The 21,780-nt window shown below is 43.0% G+C and overlaps 1 protein-coding gene across 29 annotated transcripts in view; it reads right to left on the bottom strand.

The window, feature by feature from the left end:
- hth (Meis homeobox homothorax) overlaps positions 1–21,780 on the bottom strand; it is a 1,177,701-nt gene that overhangs the window by 32,251 nt on the left and 1,123,670 nt on the right. For 22 of the 29 annotated variants that reach the window (XM_053798553.1, XM_053798534.2, XM_053798529.2 and 19 more), the window contains one exon: positions 11,450–11,517. The exons of 1 other annotated variant lie outside the window; for it this stretch is intronic. In XM_053798553.1, the coding sequence (XP_053654528.1) occupies positions 11,450–11,517 (68 nt within the window). Of the gene's footprint in view, positions 1–10,867; positions 10,927–11,449; positions 11,518–21,780 lie in introns of all 29 variants that reach the window. 6 more of the 29 variants (XM_053798536.2, XM_053798531.2, XM_053798538.2 and 3 more) reach the window with 2 other exon arrangements.

Raw genomic sequence — 21,780 nt, 5'->3', positions numbered from 1 at the left:
ACAATATCTTGCCCTTCTGAGGTCTTATTATAAGAGAAAATGGAGTGTTTGTGAGGCTAACTGCACTAGATAACTAGTTTCATGAGGAAAATATTTAAAAAAAAAAAAAAAAATTGAAATCCCCCCCCCCCCCACAGTCAGGAGACCAGCCTATGTGTAAGTATGCTTATATTGCCTCGCCAACTCAACTACACGCACACTTTGCTCGTGTTTTTATGCTTTATTATTATAATCAAGGGGGAAGCGCTAAACCCGGAGGATTATATAGCACCTGGAGGGGGGGAATGTGGAAGGCATTCAGGCTTAATTCGGGGAACTGGAGCACAGATCCAATTTCCTAATTCAAGAGCCCCTCACCAACATCAAGGAACCTTCCTTGAGGGGTTTTTTTTATGCTTTAATTCAGTGGATATCATCCTCTTCTCAGCACTGTCCTTTGCACTTACTTTCTTAGGCCCATGGTTAGAAAAAAAGAAATTTGGCAAAATAACTGCACATAACACAAGAAAAATGCTTCTATGGCGAGGTAACCATGTGCACTGTTGTGGTGTTTACTGTGCCAACTAGTGGTGGCATATCTGAAGCTCACTCGGATTTTGGCTTGCAATTCAAAGCAGAAAATCGACTGAGTGACGGCTTGTAACTCGTAGGTCAAGGTACCACTGTATATACAGCCTCTTCTCACTTAGCGACTTACGAAGGGCTCTCTGACCAGTATGCATATTTAATACATTTAGAATATTTACTTTGTCCTATACTTAATTCTAATTTTAGATTCACTATAAATCTTATGATAACTAGCATTGATCCTCTTATCTAATGACTTAAATGAATCAAACAGTAACTGTAATTACTACACAGCAGAACAATCAAAGGCACTTCTCAGAGCCAACAACATAACTGTCTTTGCTTAAATATCTGATATTGTAGTTAAACATTATGATGACCTCATAGCATTACTAAATCCCCCCAGCGCTGTATAGCCCTTGTGGCTCAGCGCTTCTTTTTGATAATGCTAAATTGCCAGTATGTCCATCATTACTCTCACCGAAACCTGGCTAAAGCCTGATACTACTGATGTCTATGCCATTCCAGGTTACACAACTGTAGGCCAGAGCAACAAGGGGGTGGCACAGCTATATACTACTCATACCAACTAGAATGTATCACTAATACTTGCACAAGGGATGAACATAGGGAATATATAATAGCTAAATTCAAATCCAAAAACCTCTCACAGTGATAAACATCTACAGAGTACCACAGTCAAACATTAACCATTTTAGTGACAACCTAGGAAGTATGATAACTGATGCACGCATGAACAAAGATCACTTACTACTCTCAGGTGACTTCAGTATAAATCTCCCCTTAAGATCAGGCATAATCACAGATAATACCACAGACCATTACCCTACCTTCCTTACAACAAACCTTGGCAAATTACCCCTACACAATACTAAAGTCACTTTCAGACTTCACAATGAGGCAGCTATCAATAACTTCACAGCAACATTGACTGGCACACTGAACTAGAAATCTATACAGATATTGATGAAAGTATTAATAATTTTCTAAAAAAGACCCAATACCTCCATAACAAGAATTGCCCTAAAAAACTAAAAGATGACTGCGAAGAGACTAAACAGTCCCTGGCTAACACCCAGTATCCATAAATACAAAGCACCAATACGAAAAACAGTAAAGAATTCGCCATATAACCAGAGCCCAAACAAAACGTTACTCGTCAATCCTAATAAGAAGGGCTAAAAAATTCTATTACGAGAACAGATTATCCAACTTATGAGGCGACATAAAAAAGACCTGGAAAACCCTATCAGAAATACTAGGAACAAAAAAGATAATGTGAAATTAACAAAACCAGATGAACCCCAATTCCCACCTATTGAAACAGCAGACTCAATGATTTCTTCTCCACTATAGGAAAAAAACCTTGCAAATAAAATCCCAAGCTCAGATACCCCACTCAATGACTACCTCACTGGTAACTACCCGAACACACTGTTCCTAGCTCCGACTAACCCAACTGAAGTCTCCCTTATCAACAAACAAAACAGGAGATTTAAATACCTTACCACCCACTGTATACAAAAAGTGTCACAGGTGCTATCACCAATCATTTCAACATTCTTTAACAAATCCATTGAATCCTCTACCTTTCCTACAGTTCTCAAAATAGCAAGGGTCACCCCGATCCATAAAGGAGGAGACCACACAGACTTAAATAACTATAGGCCAATATCCAACTTACACCCCTCTCTCTAAAACCTTTGAAAAATTAATCCATAAGGGTATCTATTCCTACCTCATCTCCCACAACCCCTGTCAATTTGGGTTCAGGCCTAATAAAAATATCAATGATGCTATTATCCACATGCTAGAACATATTTATACAGCAATAGAGAAAAAAGAAGTCCCACTGGGGATCTTCATTGACTTAGGTAAAGCTTTCAATACAGTTGACCACGACTTGCTCCACATGAAATTGTCGCACTATGGTATAAGAGGGCAGTACCTAAAGTCATACCTCAGCAACAGAAGCCAATATGTGAACACAAATGGGGCAAACTCTTCCGCACAGCCAATTACAGTTGGTGTCCCACAGGGAAGTGTCCTTGGCCCTCTTCTTTCTCATATACATAAATGACCTACCAAATGCATTGCAACTATTCAAACCCACACTATTTGCAGATGACACTACATACGTCTACTCTCACCCGAGCCCAGTCATGCTAGCCAATACTGTAAATACCGAATTACAGAAAATATCAACCTGGATGAGGACCAACAAACTTACTCTAAACATTGACAAAACCTAATACATTCAGTTTGGTAACAGAGCTACAGATGTGTCTCTAAATATAATGATAAATGGATCACCTATCACAAAACTCAGAGGGAAAATTCTTAGGAATCCACCTTGATAATAGACTCAAATTTCAAACACCGTAGGCATACTATCGAAGATACAGTACTATGTTCCACAGTCGGCCCTATATCTCTCGCCTATGGAATTTGTGCATGGGGCTCAACAGCAATAAATGTTCTCAGACCACTAATCACCCAACAAAAGGCTGCAGTCAGAATAACAAATTCCCACTACAGACAACACACCCCACCAATATTCAAAACTCGAAACCTACCCACAATTCAAAACATCCATACTTATTACTGCACCTACTACATATATAGAACACTTAACTCTGACATAAACCCTCCCCTCAAATATCTCCTTAACAGAACACATGACCATAACAGAAAGGCACAATACAGTGACTGGAACGATGCGCATAAAAGAGAGAAGCTTACGACGACGTTTCGGTCCGACTTGGACCATTGACAAAGTCACACTAACCAGAGGTGGAGCAGGACGGCTATATATAGGCAGGAAGAGGTGGTGGTAGTAGTACAAGAATTGTATATAATACCGACAAGATGAAATTAAGACACATGCACAACACGATGGGGATGCCCGGGTGTCTTAATTTCAACTTGTCGGTATTATATACAATTCTTGTACTACTACTACCACCACCTCTTCCTGCCTATATATAGCCGTCCTGCTCCACCTCTGGTTAGTGTGACGTTGTCAATGGTCCAAGTCGGACCGAAACGTCGTCGTAAGCTTCTCTCTTTTATGTGCGGGTTATTTGTGTACCATAACACAAGGCACAGATCACTCTTTGATGTTCCTCGTGTCCATCTCACGCTATGCAAAAACTCAATGCACATAAATGGCCCTAAATTTTGCAATTCATTACCTGTGAATATAAAAGAAACACTACCTGTTTATAAATTCAAGTCTTCTCAAAAATCTCTTACTCACCCACAACTGAATAATTGTATCTCAAATGTCAACCTGTGACCCATTCAAACTTTGTTACTATTTAACTTCATTACCTAACAGAATACTCCATTCTACTGATTACACAGTAAATGACCATATCACCTGTCTTTGTAATACTCATTTGTACTAAATTGTTATCCGTTTTACAATAATTTTTGGACCACTGAATATATCACTGCTTAGTTAATTTTAAGCCTGCCCATAAATAAATGCCGATTGTACAGCAGTGCAAGCAACCATACGACCTGTTTTTTTAATACTCATTTATGCTTAATTATTATCTGTTTACAATAATATTTTACCACTGAACACTTCATTGCTTACTTAATTTTAAGCCTACCTGTAATGCTATGCATTCAAATGGCTTTCGCATATTATATTTTTTGTACTTCTGTGTATCATGTTCAAATTGATAAATAAATAATATACATTAGAGCTGATTTTTTCTATTCTGTTTATTACAATACACTACTGTATAAATATTTAAAAATGGTGCAAAGATGGATGACATAAACCCACTACAATATGTTCTTTGTTTACAGACGTGGTATTAGGAATGGAACTCCATTGTTAAGTGAAGAGAGGCTATATGTATATATGCTTAACAATTCGCAAACAGGCGAAATTATTTACATTGTCTCTACGTCCACAGCAGGACTCAAACGTTGAAACTGTATGAGAGTACAGAGTACTTTACCCCAGATAAGTATAGGTGGAGGTAAAGTACTGTGTACTCAGAGAGTTTGCAGGTTCAAGTCCTGCTGTGGACGTAGAGACAATGTTTGTAAATAATTTCACCTGTTTGCTAATTAAACATTTCAAATCTTTCGTTGTCCACTGCATGTGGCAGGATTTGATGAAATAACTTTGAAAACAAGCCTGGTGCCCGGGGGTATTGAGAAACATCTAGGCACCCATACTTATCTGGGGTCTGGCTCTGTGGTGAAGTACTTGTTACTCTGATAGTTTGAGTCCTGCTGTGGACGTACAGACGTATATATACATCAATAACAACACTGCGACTAGCCGGGGGATCAAACCTGTGTTATTTTAGCCCGTCTCATGGTGTGCAAAAATTCACAACGCTCTAACCCACTGGACCATACAATCCTTCTGTGGTCCAGTGGGTTAGTGTCATGAATTTTCGCTCACCACGAGGCGGGCTAAAACAACATGGGTTCGATCCCCCAGCTAGTTGCAGTGTTATTAAATACTACTCGTTCGTGGTTACAATATATATAACCATTTTACATGGGAACATAATGTTTAAAGTACTGGCAAGTATCCCTGTATGGGTATTGACATGCAATGTGGAGCTTATGCACAGTTGTGGAACTCGTTAGATGCTGGTCGCTCTATCACCTCTCTGGGTTTAGTGTTTCCCCCATTATAATAGTAATATCAAAATGGAATACCATGACTAAGGTTTCGTGACTATTTTTTTGAAGTTTGTGAGACTTTGTGGGTAGAGGCATGGTTGACAAATAGGCAGCAGAGAGTTTGCATAAATGGGCAGAAATCAGAATGGGGGCACATCACAAGCGGTGTTCCACAGGGGTTAGTGTTGGGCCCCTTGTTGTTCACAGTTTACATAAATGGCATAGATGAGGGAATAAATAGTGACATAAGCAAATTTGCTGATGATGCCAAAATAGGCTGTCCAATTCATTCTAATGAGGACATTACAGCCCTCCAGGATGATTTGAATAGACTGATGCAATGGTCAGAGAAGTGTCAGATGCAATTTAATATAGGCAAATGCAAAGTTCTAAATGTTGGAAAGGGTAATAATCATGCCACATATAAACTAAATAATGTAGATCTTAATATTAATGACTGTGAAAAGGATTTAGGAGTTCTGGATAGCAGTAACTTGACAACAGTGCATAAGCATTCACAATAAAGCTAACAGAATCCTTGGCTTCATATCAAGAAGCATAAATAATAGAAATCCTCAGGTTGTTCAACTATATATCCTTGGTTAGATTATGCTGCACAGTTCTAGTCACCGTATTACAAAATGGATATAAATGCACTGGAAAACGTACAGAGGAGGATGACAAAGTTGATCCCATGTATTAGAAATCTTCCCTATGAGGATAGACTGAGGGCCCTGAATCTGCACTCTCTAGAAAGGTGTAGAATTAGGGGGGATATGACTGAGATGTGTAAATGGAAAACAAGAATGAATAAAAGAGATGTAAATGGCATGTTAAAAATATCTAGCCTAGACAGAACTCACAGCAATGGTTTTAAGCTGGAAAAATAGAGATTCAGGAAGGATATAGGAAAGCACTGGTTTGGTAATAGAGTTGTGGATGAGTGGAACAAACTCCCGAGTACCGTTATAGAAGCTAAGACGTTGTGTAGTTTTAAAAATAGATAAATATGTGGGTGGGTGTGAGTTGAACCTGACTACCTGGTGCTACTGGGTCAGATGCTGTGCTCCTTCCTTAAGTGGAGATGACCTGACTGGGTGGGCCATTGGTCTAAGCAGGGGGTTGACATGAACCTGCCCTGCATGGGCCAGTAGGCGTGCTGCAGTGTTCCTTACATTCTCAAGCACTAGTGTTATACAATGTAAAGTGTAGTGTGTTATGGAAGGTAAACTCTGGTTCTTGTATTCATGAGTAGACTAGCCTGTCAGACACATTACTCTGGTCTTTAAGGATTTTTACTTTTTGTATTGACCTGCCCTAAGTAGATCTGGAGAGAGAACGAAATGATGTTTTAGAACTTTTTTGATTTTGATTTTGGTTAAGACAAAGATGTGATTGTTTAATAATTGATTGACTTTTTCTTCAGTCTGTTATACTGTGTTTTAGTTACCAGGTTTTCTCTGAGTTCTTTTCTTTCTCACATTTGCAGTCCACTGAGTGCTTCAAGGACTTCTGCAATAAAAATATTCAGAGATAACTCGGTAAATGTTAGGGGTCCAAGACTTCTCAACGCCCTTTTTTCTTTTATAAACATTTGAAATGTTTCTAGAGTTTTCCTACTCCTGCAACCCGGCCTTGGGCCAGATTTATCTGGGCAAACAGGATGCTACTGCTAGCGGCCCTTTGGCCCACATATCCATCACAGCCTGGTTGATCTGGCACTTGGAGGTATTTGTCCACTTTCCTCCAGAAAATATATAAAGGAATTGCCAGACCAGTAACCCGACAGTTCTTGATCAGCTAGGCTGTTGTGTTTTTAATGAATTGCATGTTACTAGCACCATTAGCCTGACAGACTTGTCTTACAGTAACTGTTGATGCAGCTAGTTCTCCCGACATAATGCTATTTAGGATGTTCACCTCTTAGGAAAAAAAAAAGGCCACAAATTATGAAAAGAATTCCGTCACAAGTCTTGACAACACAGGTGAACAATCACAGCTTAAATTTACATCTTGTTGACGGCGGCCCCTTTCCCCTCCCCCACAATCCTTATAATACCCCTTTACCCCCTACCAACGCCTTCCCTCCCCCACTATTATTTATAGCGAGACCATCACCAAAGCGGCGAGTTGTAATCGTTCCCTTTGTAGTCTGGACCATCCTGGAGGTAAAAAGAGGTGGATCTGGTGGGGAAGGGACGCGGAAGACTGAGGGTGAAATGGATAAGAAGCTGTGCAGCAACTTCGAATGGAGAATTGTGGAAGGTGGAGGAGCAGGGCATAAAAAGTCAGAGGGCACGAGCAGGTGGGAAGGGAATTTAGAATCAGTGAGAAAGAAGATAGCAGAGCAAGGAAGACTTCGAATAGGAAAGAGATGGATAAAAATGTGAGAAATGGCAAGACGATAGGATTACATCATATTAGGAAAAGGGGGACAGTGGGTGGAGTGTGCGATTATCACATTAATTAAGTTATCTATACCAATTCTCTGTCTTATCCAGGTCTTACCATCACTAATGTCACATTTACAACCAGACATGAACCTTCAAATTTATAGGCTGCTAAGTTTTTACGGCTTAGAGCTGGAGTGGATCCAGTGTCCACGTGACGGTGAGGGACCAGGGACCCGCTCCTTTCCAATCCTGCGAACACCTATAAGAGGGCACCCTTTAGTAGTACTACCAGTGACACCATGAGAAGTCATCCATTGCTTCTCTAATTTCCTTTTGGATCAACCTGAGGAGGAAGCCTGCGAGACTATAAAGTATCCAGCTATTAGCGGACGTGGGATCGAGCCATTTCCTGAGCTGAACGACCCACATGGGTTTAGCGCTTCACATAAATAAAAAGAAATCTTGTCACTCCCTTTTTGTTGTCGAGAAGGTAGGTAGGGAGGAAGGTCTGGCTGCGCACACTCTTACTGTAAATGATCTCCGTTCCTCCCTGCTGCATCAAGAGCTCCCGGACTCCAGAATTAATTGGAAGGATTCAAAGCAGCCTGGAATGTGAAGCTGCGTGTGTGTAAGGTCGAGCCTCCTGCGTCCTGCTAATGGGACTCTCGTTCTTCTAGTCACCTGGTGCCTCTGGCTCGTTCAACCTCCACCTTTCCAAAATGCTATTCATTGCGTGCTATCTTTGCTCTCCATTGAATTCAGCGGATGGGAAGGGAATCAACTAGCCATTTGTTTACGCTCTCCTTCCTCTCAGTTTACCTACGTTATGCTCTTCTGCTGCTGCAATAAAGTGGAAGTTTTCAAGAGGAAACTGAACCAATGCCTGCAGAAAATGTCACATCAGCCAGGCTTTAATGTAGGCCTACGAGATGCTGGCACTCACAGCCTAACTGAACAGGCAGTCAATGGATCTGTGTCTCATACCGGGTCTTACACTAATATTCAATCTCTGCTCACCAACAACCTAGTGATAATTCAAGACTCACAGGCATTAAGAATCTTCAACACCTCTTCATATAAATAGTAGATACCTACCTAACTTCATCAGTACCTGATTACCCAGAGTGTGACATACATCTCGAAATGGGTCAAACAAAAGGCTTAGTCGGAGACCATGGAACCATTTATTGGTGGGTCTGTGGCAGACCTCCTTCATTCTCTCTCCCCACCCCTTCAAGAACGGCTCTTAATCCAAGGAAACAGAACTACCCTTCCCTTCCTTGCCCAGGCACTGTATAACATTTACTTTCAACCACTACTATGGAAATGCATTAAATGAGATTTATGAATCCGCTATCTCTAGCTTAAGTTAAAATAGGTGTGTAACTTATCTCAGTTATCTTTTAAAGCTACCTCTGTATGACAAGTTTCTTGCACATACAATTAAAAAGTACATCCAAAGATTAAATTGCACGTACTATAAAAGCCTTTTCAAATGCTATTAAATATTGGTTACGCTTTTTCAGTCGCATTTAAAAATATATATAAGAAAGGTAAGTTAATATTATTTTGTTACTCTACCATCGTTCTCAGTAGCGATTACATTAACACTGTGAACCACAACACCATTACAGCAACACAAGGCATGGATCATGAACACCAGCACAAGGCATGTGTCTTGAACCACAACACCAAGTGAACACCATTACAGCAACACAAGGCATGGATCATGAACACCAGCACAAGGCATGTGCCTAGAACCACAACATCAACTGAACAACTAGTGTATCATGAACCACAATACCATTACAGGCATGTGTATCGCTATCCCATTACCGTGTCATACGCAGCCTCGCCAACGGCAAAAACTATGCCGGAAAGAATGGGATCCCCGACCGTTTACAGGTACATTGAGGTTCTCTAAGAGTCAGCTAGCGACCAATGGCGCCCAGCCGCGAGGAAAGTTTTAAACAAGCTCGCAACATGTTAATGAGGGGGGAAATGGAAAAACATTTATGGAAAGTAGGCAACCGTGAATTTTTCATCAGCCGCCTAAATGGAAAACTTTAGGGAGCGGTTTTAATTTGATGTGCGGCAGAAATGGTGAATGAAAAGTCAGGAGAGAGAGCGGGTGAACGCCCCTCCCCCCACAACCATTTATTATTCTCTTACCCCATTCCCTCTTTATTCATCTCGCTTCCATCTTCTCTTACTCCATTCCTCCTTTATCGCCCCTCCATCGGGTTTATATTCAGGAAAAGATTATTTTAAACTAACTTTAACGTTTGTTTTTGCGTTAAAACTAATTTGTATTTTATTAGAGAGGATGAGTATTCCCAGTCAGATCTATACCTTTCATTACTTGTAGGAACTTAAAACCTTGGTTTAGAAACGTATATATATACATAAAAGAATCTATTTATATTGTGAAGTTACAAAGTACAATTTGCATTCCAAGTTAGTTTTATGGGGCATGCTTTTTGCAGGAAGTGAATCAATGTTAGTCTTTAGTTAGAAGTCATGCAGACATGCAGTAGGCCAAGCAGTTAGTGGAGGATCAGTGCTGCGAAGTTGAGAGTTAGGTCAGGGAAGAGTGTTGAACCCTAACTCAACTCTCCGGGAAGAACCTTCGTTGATCATCTTCGGGTAAACTGCTGTTACCCACCTTGTTCACTTCTCCCCAAATCTATCGGTGGGTTCATCCGCCTGATCCATCTCTGTCCAATCACTGGTATCCACCTGGACCATCTCTCAAATCTACTAATCATTCTACTTCAAATATCTTCATCTACGTTGGTTGTCAGGTTAATAGGTAGGAAATTCTTATCTACCAATCACAAAATTACGCCTTTGTTCTAAGGTAGTCTCAGTATTTCAAGACTTGGGCTGTTGAACTACCATTCACCTGTCAGCAGGAGAAGTATAAGCAGTGCCTGGTGAGAAAGAGAGGCAACGATGCTTCCCTCCATACACTTGACACTACCACCTTTCCTACCACAGTAATCAATTAGTAACACACTACAGTGGTCGCCAGGGGCCGAGACTCGACCTTTGCAACCACAAATAGGTGGGTACCAACATGTTAAGTCAACGCAGCTAATGGAAGAAACCTTTCTGTCGTCTCTCCTGTTTAGAACAGGAGAAACTTTATCGTCTCTCCTGTTTTCAACTGCTTCGTTGCCCGACTAAGAGGTCATTTACTTTGTTTATTCAAGTGATTGACTTACCAGCACGGTTACTTTGATCAATCATTGGCTGCACTATGCGGCGTCTCGCATTGATGAACCTTTGGGAGGAGAGAGAAAGAAACGAAGGTTAAGATATGAAGCAGTGCGAACCGACACCACGCCCCACCGCGGCCCCATAGTGGGGGAGATATTGTGGGGGGGGGGAGCTCGTGCCCCGCGGGGCATCCGCTCAGGGCCTTAAGGAAGCCATGAAGAAGCTGGGGCCATTCAGTAATGAACATCAGAACAAGACTGTGGAGTCTGTTTACATAGTGATACTGTTGACTTGAGGGTCAAGACCCCCCCCTTCCCCATGGCCCTCAGTGACTCCTTGGCTGCCCCTTAGGGCAGGTGTGGCCGGGCAGGAGAGGCAAGCGTGAAGCAAGAGGGCGAAGTGCACGCGTGGGTGATTATGAACGTTGATAGGACTGTGGGCTTGTGATTGGTGTGTGCTACCCACGCCCTCAGCACCCGTAAGCCCACACATGATAAAAAAATTATAGCTTTAAGAGGGTGGTTATGCCATGGGCGTTTGGGGCTGTGGGCGTGGGTGGGCGTGAGCTGGGTTAAGGAACGACTTACCACTGGCTCCCGCACGGTTGGATTGGTCTATGAGAGGCTGTACTATCCGTCGTCGTGCATTGATAAACCTGTGGGAATAGTCATCAGACAACTTAATGCTAATACACTGTAGAGCGGGGTATAGCTGCAGCTCCTGGACCTCTCGTTGACACCTGCCTCAACTTCCACTCACTGAGCATTAAAAAAAGATAAATAATTATCAGAGCAGTCGTAATTGAAAAACAAGCGCCTGGAAAAATTCATTTTACGACGTTTCACCCATAATGTGGCTTATTAAGCCCCACTGTAGGTGAAACGTCGCAAAATAAAGGTTCTTCCTACTGTAAGTGCCTTTGAAATACCATAAAAATAAACCACACAAACAGTACAGGTCTCAGAATTTAATAGCTTAATGTAACCCTGTTTAAATCTTTGTATAAAACAAATTTGATCTCTGCCGTGACTCATCCGGGTACCTGACATTAAGGACAATAACATTGATATAACAGTAAAACAACACAATATGTGAAATTGAAAGAGCCAGGAAAGTGTGAGGGAGTGGAGGGTAGAAGTTGGTGTGGGGTCTTGTGATAGAAGGGCTGTGTTATATCTGACCAGTAATGGAAGCGGTAGTCTCGTAAGGATTGTCCCAAACATCCCATTTTTTAAATGTCTAACTTGGTAAAAGAGAGTAGATATATATTCAAGGATGGTGGCGAGGTGATAAACTCCATTATGAGGAAACTGCCACAACTCCTCCACTCGTGGGAGTGCTGGCTGATGGTGACGATTTAATAATGGTGATTATGTATGGTGGTTGTGGTAGCGGGATGGTGATATCACTGCCACCACCGTCCTGGAATTTCGTTTTCCAGCCCACTAGAGACAACACCCCCCCCTCTAGAGACCAGCTACTTTACAAGTTCGTGACAAGTTACCCCGTTTAACACATGATGACGATAACTAGCCTAAAATACACACTGACACTGAGAGGTATTATAAAATGAATGTATTTAAAATTTAATATTAAAAAAATAACTTAAGTATATCATAATATTTGAGTTACAACTTGTTACGGAGTTTCCCCTCATTCCAGTCTATCACAGACGTCTTTAAAAATACACAACACACAACACTTCAACATCCCAACAATAAATTGCTTGTTCCAGACCAACAGACAGCATATGAATATCCATTCACTAAACACCCCCAGACCACATAAATGTATCGACACTGAACGGCCCCAGACCACCAACCTTCTCCTGGAAACAAAATCCAACCCACAACATCTCCCAAACTTAATCTTCCCATAGACACACTCGAGGAGGCGACATTTTCCGTTCCATCGCACACGATCGAGATCCAGCCGCCTTCCAGGTTACTGAGGCCAGGGTTTGAACAGGTCTTGGTCTGCAGCTAGCTTCTAAGTTTCTGAGGTTAGGGGTCTGGACGGGTCTTGGCCGTCTTCCACAGAACAGCTGCTGGACGCATCTCAGCCTCCTGCTTCCAGTCGTTTTCTAGCCTCCAGAGAGCAGCTTCTGGATACATCTCAGCCTCCAGCTGCATTCCAGGCTCCAGAGAGCAGCTTCTGGATGCACTTCAGCCTCCAGGTCCTAGAGAGCAGCTTCCGAACGAGTTTCGATATCCTGGTTCCTCCAACTGTCCCTAAACACACGCACGCCGCCTTGGACTTAATTTTCCACCTCAGTTGAGATCCCTACTGGAGTTGCAGCGATGGGGAAGATGAGGACGGGGAGGGTGGAGATGGGGAGAGCAGGGAGGAAGGAGGATGAGGTGGGGATATTGGGGTGGATGGGCATGAAGGTGGGGGGAATGGAGTGGTGGAGTTAAATATTGGTAACGGAGATTACATAAGCGTCGTTACGTTACGTTAAATAACGAAAGGTTCGTTAGCAGGGAAAGTAGGTAGTGTTACAAGAAGCAGCTATTAACGAAGACTGGAAATACTGCACCAAAGGTAAACAAATTAAGGAACTACAAAACACTGATTCTTGCAACTATAAGATGGAGAGAGAGAGAGAGCAACAGATCAATCCGAAATATCTCGTGTGTCTTACTCCTCTACGTTATTCCCATAAAACACAAAGCAATACAACACAAAAATAAGAATCAGACACACACGATAAGACATTAAATTTCGCCCACACAGAGGCTATAAATACTTAAAACATCTACAGTGGGCGAAACTATTTTAAACCGCTTACTCTGAGTGTTGCTTTGATTCACCCTAATATAGGGTTGTCAGACAAACATCTCGCCTCGAAAATTCACGTATCAATCCTGTATTTTCATTCTCACAGAATCTGGAATCCGAGGATAAGGAGGAATAAATCCAAGGATATCTGAAAGGCGGGAGTCCAAAGCCGACCAATCCTGGTGCCATCCTTGCTGCCGCTTCTTCCTCTCAGTGACGCTAGCCAAGGAACTACACAGTGTGAGGAACCGTGGATGAAAAGAGAGATAGAGTCAACGTCAGAATTCTATTCCTAACTTGACAATGGTTGAGGATGAACCGAAAACGGGGTCGTCACAAGGTTCCTAAAACGTTGTCACAAGGTTCCTAAAACGTTGTCACAAGGTTCCTAAAACCTCGTCACAAGTTTTCCAAAACCTCGTCACAAAGTTCCCATGTGTTTTTTTTTTTTATGAATTGATACAGCCACGGTAATTTGACCTTGTGTTTTACAACTAAAAGTTAGTTGAGGGACTTTATCAGTTCAATACAGAGATGATCTAAAAGTGTTGGAGACAGAAGGTGATGTAATCAGCCCCTCACCTTGCAGAATTACCTCATCTTCGAGATGTTTTCTGTGTGTACTACAAGGCTGAGGGACTGATTACCTTACCTTCCACTGTCTCCACTTTCAACACCACCAAATTATTTCTTTACTGAACTGATACAGCTACTGGTTGGCGAAACATTTTCCAATCAAAATATCCAGGTGTTGCAGTGTGTCTAATCCCTCATCACAGCTTGTCATGTTACTAGCATACAACACAAACATGTAGATAGAGACAGAGACATATGGAACACCCAAAGCATCTTTACTGTCAGGAGGTTTAGCGTACTAAGCAAATTTCACGAGTTGAAATCTGAAACGATTACAATATTTCTGTCTTCAGAATAATCGCCTCTCTCTTCCACTGATAAAGCCTACTGGGCAGGCACAACGTTTCGACTACAGATACCAAAATGTTCCACATGTATCTTACCATCACAGCCTGGTTGACCAAGCACTTGGACGATACCGAAATTGTATTTCCTCGATGGGTAAAACATGGGAAAAAAACATGAGTGACAAATGTTGCAGCAGACCCTTGACTCTGGTGGCACAAATCACCCCATTCCATCTCGAAGGGAAGCCAGGAATCAGGAATTGGGCGAGGTTGACGAGGGCGGCGAAGAGTGTTCCCAGGAATCAGGGTGTTCCATCTGGGAATGACTGGAATTATCGACAGCGGCGTTCCCTAGAGGAAAGAAAATCTCAGTCGTAGCTAACAACTTGGGGAGAAAGAGGGGAATGAGAGAGGGGGGAAGGGGGGGAAGAAGAGACTGACGAAAAATAAAGTTAAAAGAGAAGGGAAGCATAAGAAAGGGAGAGTAGAATGGAGGGAACGAGAGAGAACGGAATGGAAAAGAAGGGAGTGGGAGGTAGAAGGGGAGTACGATTGGGGAGATAAGAGAGACCAAGAGCCGGTGCAGGATACAAGGAAAAATAGGGAGAATAGGGTAGTGAAAGCTGAGGGAATAAGAGAGGGGAAGATGGTAAAGAATAAATAGGTGTACAAGGGTTAAGAGAGGAAAATAAAGGAAGGAGGAAGTAGCTGACAGAGAATGTGTGTGTGTGTGTGATCCTCGTCAGGTAGATGGATGATCCTAAGTGCTACGTGTTTGGATGGTCTGGTGTATAGCTACTCGGTCTACAGAGGGGGCGTTGTGCCCCCTCTATAGACCGAGTACCATCCAAACATAACACCTATAGTCATCCATCCACCTGACCAGTAACACACACACACCAGCAATGTTTGTCAAAGGCTCTTAATCCAAGGAACTGAAGTTATTCTCCCATTCTTTGGGGAATGGGTGAACAATATCACAACACAGAGCCCCAGTGATCGTAAAGTTTACTGAAACAAAACCTACGTTTGAAGGTAATTTAAGACCTGAGATGAAAGGTACAGCGCATGAAAAGCGAACTCTCACAGGATGATTGTACTCAATGTAAAACTGCTGATTATTCTCACACCAAGAATGATAAACTCTAAAATTTCAATATTACATTTTTTCGGCCATTTCCTTACCGAATCGTGGCTGTTTCAGTTTATTTACAGTTAAGTACATGTTTGTATAGCTTGACGTAACTAAGCCCTACCGATATCAAAAGTCTATTATTATGAAAGTATTTCAAGACAGTATTTCGATAAAAGTATTTAAAAAATTGGCACTTTATAAAAGCAACAATGAAATACACTTTTATTTAAAACAGTTCCTGTCTGCCAAGCCAAAGGATGAAGGTAGAGGATGTTTAGACAGCAGGGTACGAGATAGGGTGTTGGAGCACCAGAAGGGTGTATAGATAGCAGGGTACGAGATAGGGTGTTGGAGCACCAGAAGGGTGTATAGACAGCAGGGTACGAGATAGGGTGTTGGAGCACCAGAAGGGTGTATAGACAGCAGGGTACGAGATAGGGTGTTGGAGCACCAGAAGGGTGTATAGACAGCAGGGTACGAGATAGGGTGTTGGAGCACCAGAAGGGTGTATAGACAGCAGGGTACGAGATAGGGTGTTGGAGCACCAGAAGGGTGTATAGACAGCAGGGTACGAAACAGGGTGGTGGAACATCCAGAAAAAAAATATCTGGGGAGTAGAGGTAGCATTTTAAGACGACAGGGTGAGAGTATTAGTGGCAGCAATTTAGATGCAGGGTAAGTGTGGGTGATCCAGGGGATATGGGGGTACAGGGAAGGGGGGAATATCCCCCGGATAAACTGTTATTACCTCTGCTCGCTGCACATTGATTCCTTTATTAGTCCTGGGCTGAAATATTACCCTCCAGGGGGATATACTTCTCAGACCTCGACCCCAGCCAACAAGTGCCCAACGTAACGCTTTCAGCTAGTCTATCTCACCCTCCCTTTCCTCGGATCAAACCTCTGATTACCTTTCATTCACCAGGCACGTATGACTCCTTCAGGTTTGCAACTTCCCCATAAATATACTACTAATAAAAGGCGACACTCATTCATACTTTCTCAACAAACACACCGCTTCCTTAGCTTTCTTATACCTAGTAAATAAAAATCTACAAAGCCGGATCTTAGTGTGTACATCAGCAGCTTTGTTAATGCATCAACAGCTACTTGTCTATTCAAGAAATTCCTTCGCGTCACCAGCTACTTGTCTATTCATAATATTCCTCTGAAAACCTAGAAAAAAGTGACAAACCACCTCCTCCTCCTGCATTTATCATGTAAGACGTATTTAAAATAAACTTGGTTAGTTACAGAGATTACACGACTCATTGTGAAGGTTAAGATATGTGTGATCAAGAGTGTGTCCGGGAGATCTAACGTGAACCAGGGCTCCACAACTCCACAGACTTCACCCTAACACAAGCATCAAGACTTCTTAACCATACCACGGGCGGGATTGAACCCGCGGTCAGAGAGTCTCAAAACTCTGACCGCGGGTTCAATCCCGCCCGTGGTATGGTTTGTTTGCAATCGTGTCATTACGATTTCGTGAATCAAGACTTCATGTTTCGTTCAATGGTTCCAGGGAACATCAACTCTAGGGCCTGCTCCCACACCAGGCCTACCTTACCTTTGAAGATTTTCGAGAGTATATCTACTCTCTGAGCCCGGCCATGGGCCAGGCTCGTCTGGTGCTTGCCTGGTCAACCAGGCTGTTGCTGCTGGAGGCTCGCTGCCCCACATATCCATCACAGCCTGGTTGATCTGGCACTCTAAACTGGAAAAAGAAATATAGCAGGTCTCAAGAACACACAGGAAAGCAAAGACAAGTTTATACCGATTGTAAGAAGCTGTAAGCTTAAACCCTGTCACCTCACGTGTTGATTTCCACATCCTTATGACATGTAATACACAAATAACCCGGAGTGCTGAGTTTCAAGTGTTACTGTTAATACCTGTGAACCCACGTAGTTCGACCCTTTCATAGGCTTCAACTGAGGGATCTCATAAACATGCCTTTGAATTGTGAGGCACGTCAGATTGTAATGCTAATTTTCAACAAGGTAATTTGTGATTATGAGGACAGGTGAGAGACATGCCACACGTCATGCGATGATATACAGATAGTGCGTCAATTACCAGAGTTCTTCCTCCCCCTAGACTGCGACAAGACTGGCTGCATCAGGCAGGTACTAGAGCAGTTTCTAGCCTGCGTCAGGCAGGTACCCAAAGATTCTGGTGCGGATAATCTTAAAAGGTATTTCACCACATGCGTCCCTGCTTATGAAACCACGAAGACCGCAACAAGAACAGTATTAGTAGAAATATAAAACAGAGAAGAGAGAGTGGAATATAAATAAGAGAGAGAAGAGGAGGAGGAGGATAGTTGGAGGGGATGAGGAGGTTGCTGGCACCCATGATAACACTACGTGATATATGTGGTCCGCGCAGCTCACCACCACCACTAAATTGCTCCTAGTCTACGCCGACTGCTCTGCTGGTGGCGCTACTGCTGCTGCTGGTGTGCTATTACTGCTGCTGCTTGTAGGAATGGGGGTGATGGTGTTGTTGACACTGGTGTTTATAGTGTGGCTGTTCCTGTGTTGTGGCTGGCAGCGACGGTAATGTAGCTACTGCTGTAGGTGGTGGTGGTGCTACTGTTGTAGGTGGTGGTGGTGCTACTGCTGTAGGTGGTGGTGGTGCTACTGCTGTGTAAACTTTTATATGTACCTCGTACTGCTAAGAGACAAATGAGCTTCTCCACGACTGCTTTCTTCGCTGCTCTAACACAAACTTTAATATCTCGGTATACATCACCCGTCACTGCCTCTTCAAAACGTATTACCCCCCCCCCAAAAAAAAAAAAACAGGAACCATGATTTAAAAAAAAGGTCCTCCACCTAAGCTTTTTCCATAAAAAAACCGTCCTCATAGTTATATTTTCTTACCCAAGCGACCTTTTCCTAGGGCACAAAACTATATACATTATTATCTCTCTGAAGACGTACAGAGAAGCCTCCGAGAATGTCCGTAGGGAGAAGATCTTCTTACTGACATCTTTTCCTTATCTGACATCAATTATCGGGCCGAAGCCTTGATAACACTGATATTATGTTTCAGTTTCTCTTTCTTCTTTTCACTATACAGGACGAGGCGCCTTTTATTCAGGGCTGGTAAGGCCCGAGGGGGAACTATAGGGTTACCACCATCCAGCTCATTACTGTGACCTCTGCTTCCTCCCACCACATGATTAGTAATGGTCAGGGATTTCTCTACTACTACACACTATTATATATATTTTGTAGCTGTAACAACCGTACACCTGCAGCACATCCCACCACTTTAAACATTTTATATTCCAGAAACGCCTCATACTTAATTAAAATTTCATCTGAAGCTGGTTTACGAGATTATCCTTAAAATCATAATAGGTACCTTGGACCTCTACAGAAGAGCATACAGCTCACAACCAAAAGAACCCGGATTCGTTCCAGGACGGGAAGAAATATTATGGGCACTTCTAACATCATCTGTACCTCTTCACCGAGCAGAAAATAGGTACCTGGGAGTTAGTGAACTGTTGTGGATCGCATTCTGGAAAAAGACCTGAGGAAGTTATACCTTTGATGGGTTTCGAGAGTTTTCCTATTCTCACAACTCAACCCTGGGGCCAGGCTTGTCTGGCCAACCAGCCTGTTACTGCTGGCGGCGCGACGGCCCACATATCCATCACAGCCAGGCTGATCAGGCACTTCTAAATACTTGTACAGTTTCTGCTGGAAGACTTGTACAATTATCCCATCAGTGTTTCTGATATCTTCTGACAAGATGCTGAATAGTCTGGCACCACGGATGTTGATGCCGTGTTCTCTTACTGTGCCCACGGCACCCCTGCTTTTCACTGGGTTTATTTTGCACTCTGACTCCAGTAAGTTATTATAGCAACCTAGTTACGTTTTCCTGGAAAAACTACGTAATAATTATGAAGATATAACAAGTTATATAAATTTGTACAATGGTGGGGACACAGGTCTTAGAAAGACAATATTACATTGTGAATTTACCTAAAATTCTGTCAAGTTAGAAGTTAGCGTCTCAATAGTGTATTGAAAACACTAGAAGAAAACACACGTTCTTGAAGAAACATTTAATTCGACTTGGTTTCCCTCTGTGACCTGATGAAGATCACAGAGCGAAACGTTGCCCCGATGATTTGTCCTCACATTTAGGAGTCGAGAGTAAGTAGGTAGACTATGATGAGTTTGTTCGGATAACCCGTGTTCAATAGTCCTCTATCTGTAATCCGGTTTCCCGTGTCCGGTGGCCGCTATACAACACGTTACTTGCTTTTATTGACATTCTACCGCCGCACAAATCCCATTTTCTTTCATAACCGTTTTTTGTGGGGCATAAAAGGGGTAACTCTCACACGTGCTGCCTGAACTCGACACCGTGTGAGCAGCGCTGCCTTTCATGTGTAAATGTTGGGTGTGAAGTGTCGCAGAGGACGTCACCTTGACGAGGGGTCCATGTGACGTCAATGTGACGAGCATTCACAGTTACTGCTGTTATTATAGTGAGGTCTCCCACTATAATAAGAGCCTCCCCGTGGGAGAGGGTCACGGGGAGCTGTGACCCCCGGAATCAACTACGGGTGATTGTCCCCTGTGTTAATTTTCATTTGAAATATATTTAATATGTGCTCACTGCTGACTTCCTCTTCAAATATATTCAGTATACTCTCAAGACATGCGTTAGCTATGCGCTAAATAGGTAATTATGCGTTAAATGCAACAGTTATGCGCTAAATGCATAGCTATGCTTGGTCTTTTTTTACAGACGAATCTCCCGCTAGCATGGCCGTGACGAACTCTAGCTCAAGTCCCCTCAAAACCGTCAACATGGTATACCTGCTGCTAGCATCAACAACCTGTGACCTAGGTCTGAGGACGGGCCACGGGGGCCGCGATGACCCCCCGGAACACCCTCCAGATACACCGGCTGCTACCACCAACAACCTGATTTTGACCTAGGTGTAGGAATGGGCCGCTGGGGGGCGATGACCCCCAGAATCAACCCCGCGAGGCGGAAATAACTAACTTGACAATATTTTCTGTAAGACACTGTCAAAATTACTGAAGTCATATAACAATGGTTATAAATGACCATAATTTTTAAAGGGGTGGACCGGTAAGCCAGCGGAAGGCCTCGGTCAGATGACCAAAAGCTCCAAAGGCGGGTCATCATCTGACTAAGACCCGCGTCAGGAAACATTTGTCCTGTTTCCTGACGAACCTAACCTAACCTAACCTAACTGTCAAAATCTTGAAAAGTTAGAAATGTCTGGTTAAGCATTGATGTCCGTATGCCTGGTTTGGGCCGTGGCTTGGCCCCCAGGCACCGCTGGCGCTTTCGGACGAGCTACCGCTTTGTTCCACAAAGATAAATCTTAGAAATCTGGCCGGCGGTAATTAGTACCCTCCAGGTGCCTTTTGTTCCCCCTTGAACTACAACATTTAATATGTAATTAGAGATTTCAAGTTTGCAAGGTCGTCCCTGTGTTCAGAATGAGCACTGCTGCGTCCCTGTGTTCAGAATGAGCACTGCTGCGTCCCTGTGTTCAGAATGAGCACTGCTGCGTCCCTGTGTTCAGAATGAGCACTGCTGCGTCCCTGTGTTCAGAATGAGCACTGCTGCGTCCCTGTGTTCAGAATGAGCACTGCTGCGTCCCTGTGTTCAGAATAAACACTGCTGCGTCCCTGTGTTCAGAATGAACACTGCTGCGTCCCTGTGTTCAGAATGAACACTGCTGCGTCGTAACTACATCCGCCGTCACTAGGTACCAGATCAACTAGGCTGTGATGGATATGTGGGCCTGCGGGCCACCAGCAGCAACAGTCTGGTTGACTAGGCAAGCACCCGATGAGCCTGGCCCATGGCCGGGCTCCGGAGAGTAGAAAAACTCTGGGAACTCATCAAAGATAAGGTACCACAACTACCACAACTACCACCACTACCACAACACAAGTACCACCACAACTACCACTACAACCACCACTACCACAACTACCACCACTACCACAACCAACACAAGTACCACCACTATCACCACTACAACCACAACTACCATAACTAC

The sequence above is a fragment of the Cherax quadricarinatus genome, chromosome 87 (assembly GCF_038502225.1).
Source record: "Cherax quadricarinatus isolate ZL_2023a chromosome 87, ASM3850222v1, whole genome shotgun sequence".
Classification (NCBI taxonomy): Eukaryota; Metazoa; Arthropoda; class Malacostraca; order Decapoda; family Parastacidae; genus Cherax; species Cherax quadricarinatus.
This window is presented reverse-complemented; position numbering and strand designations above follow the sequence as displayed.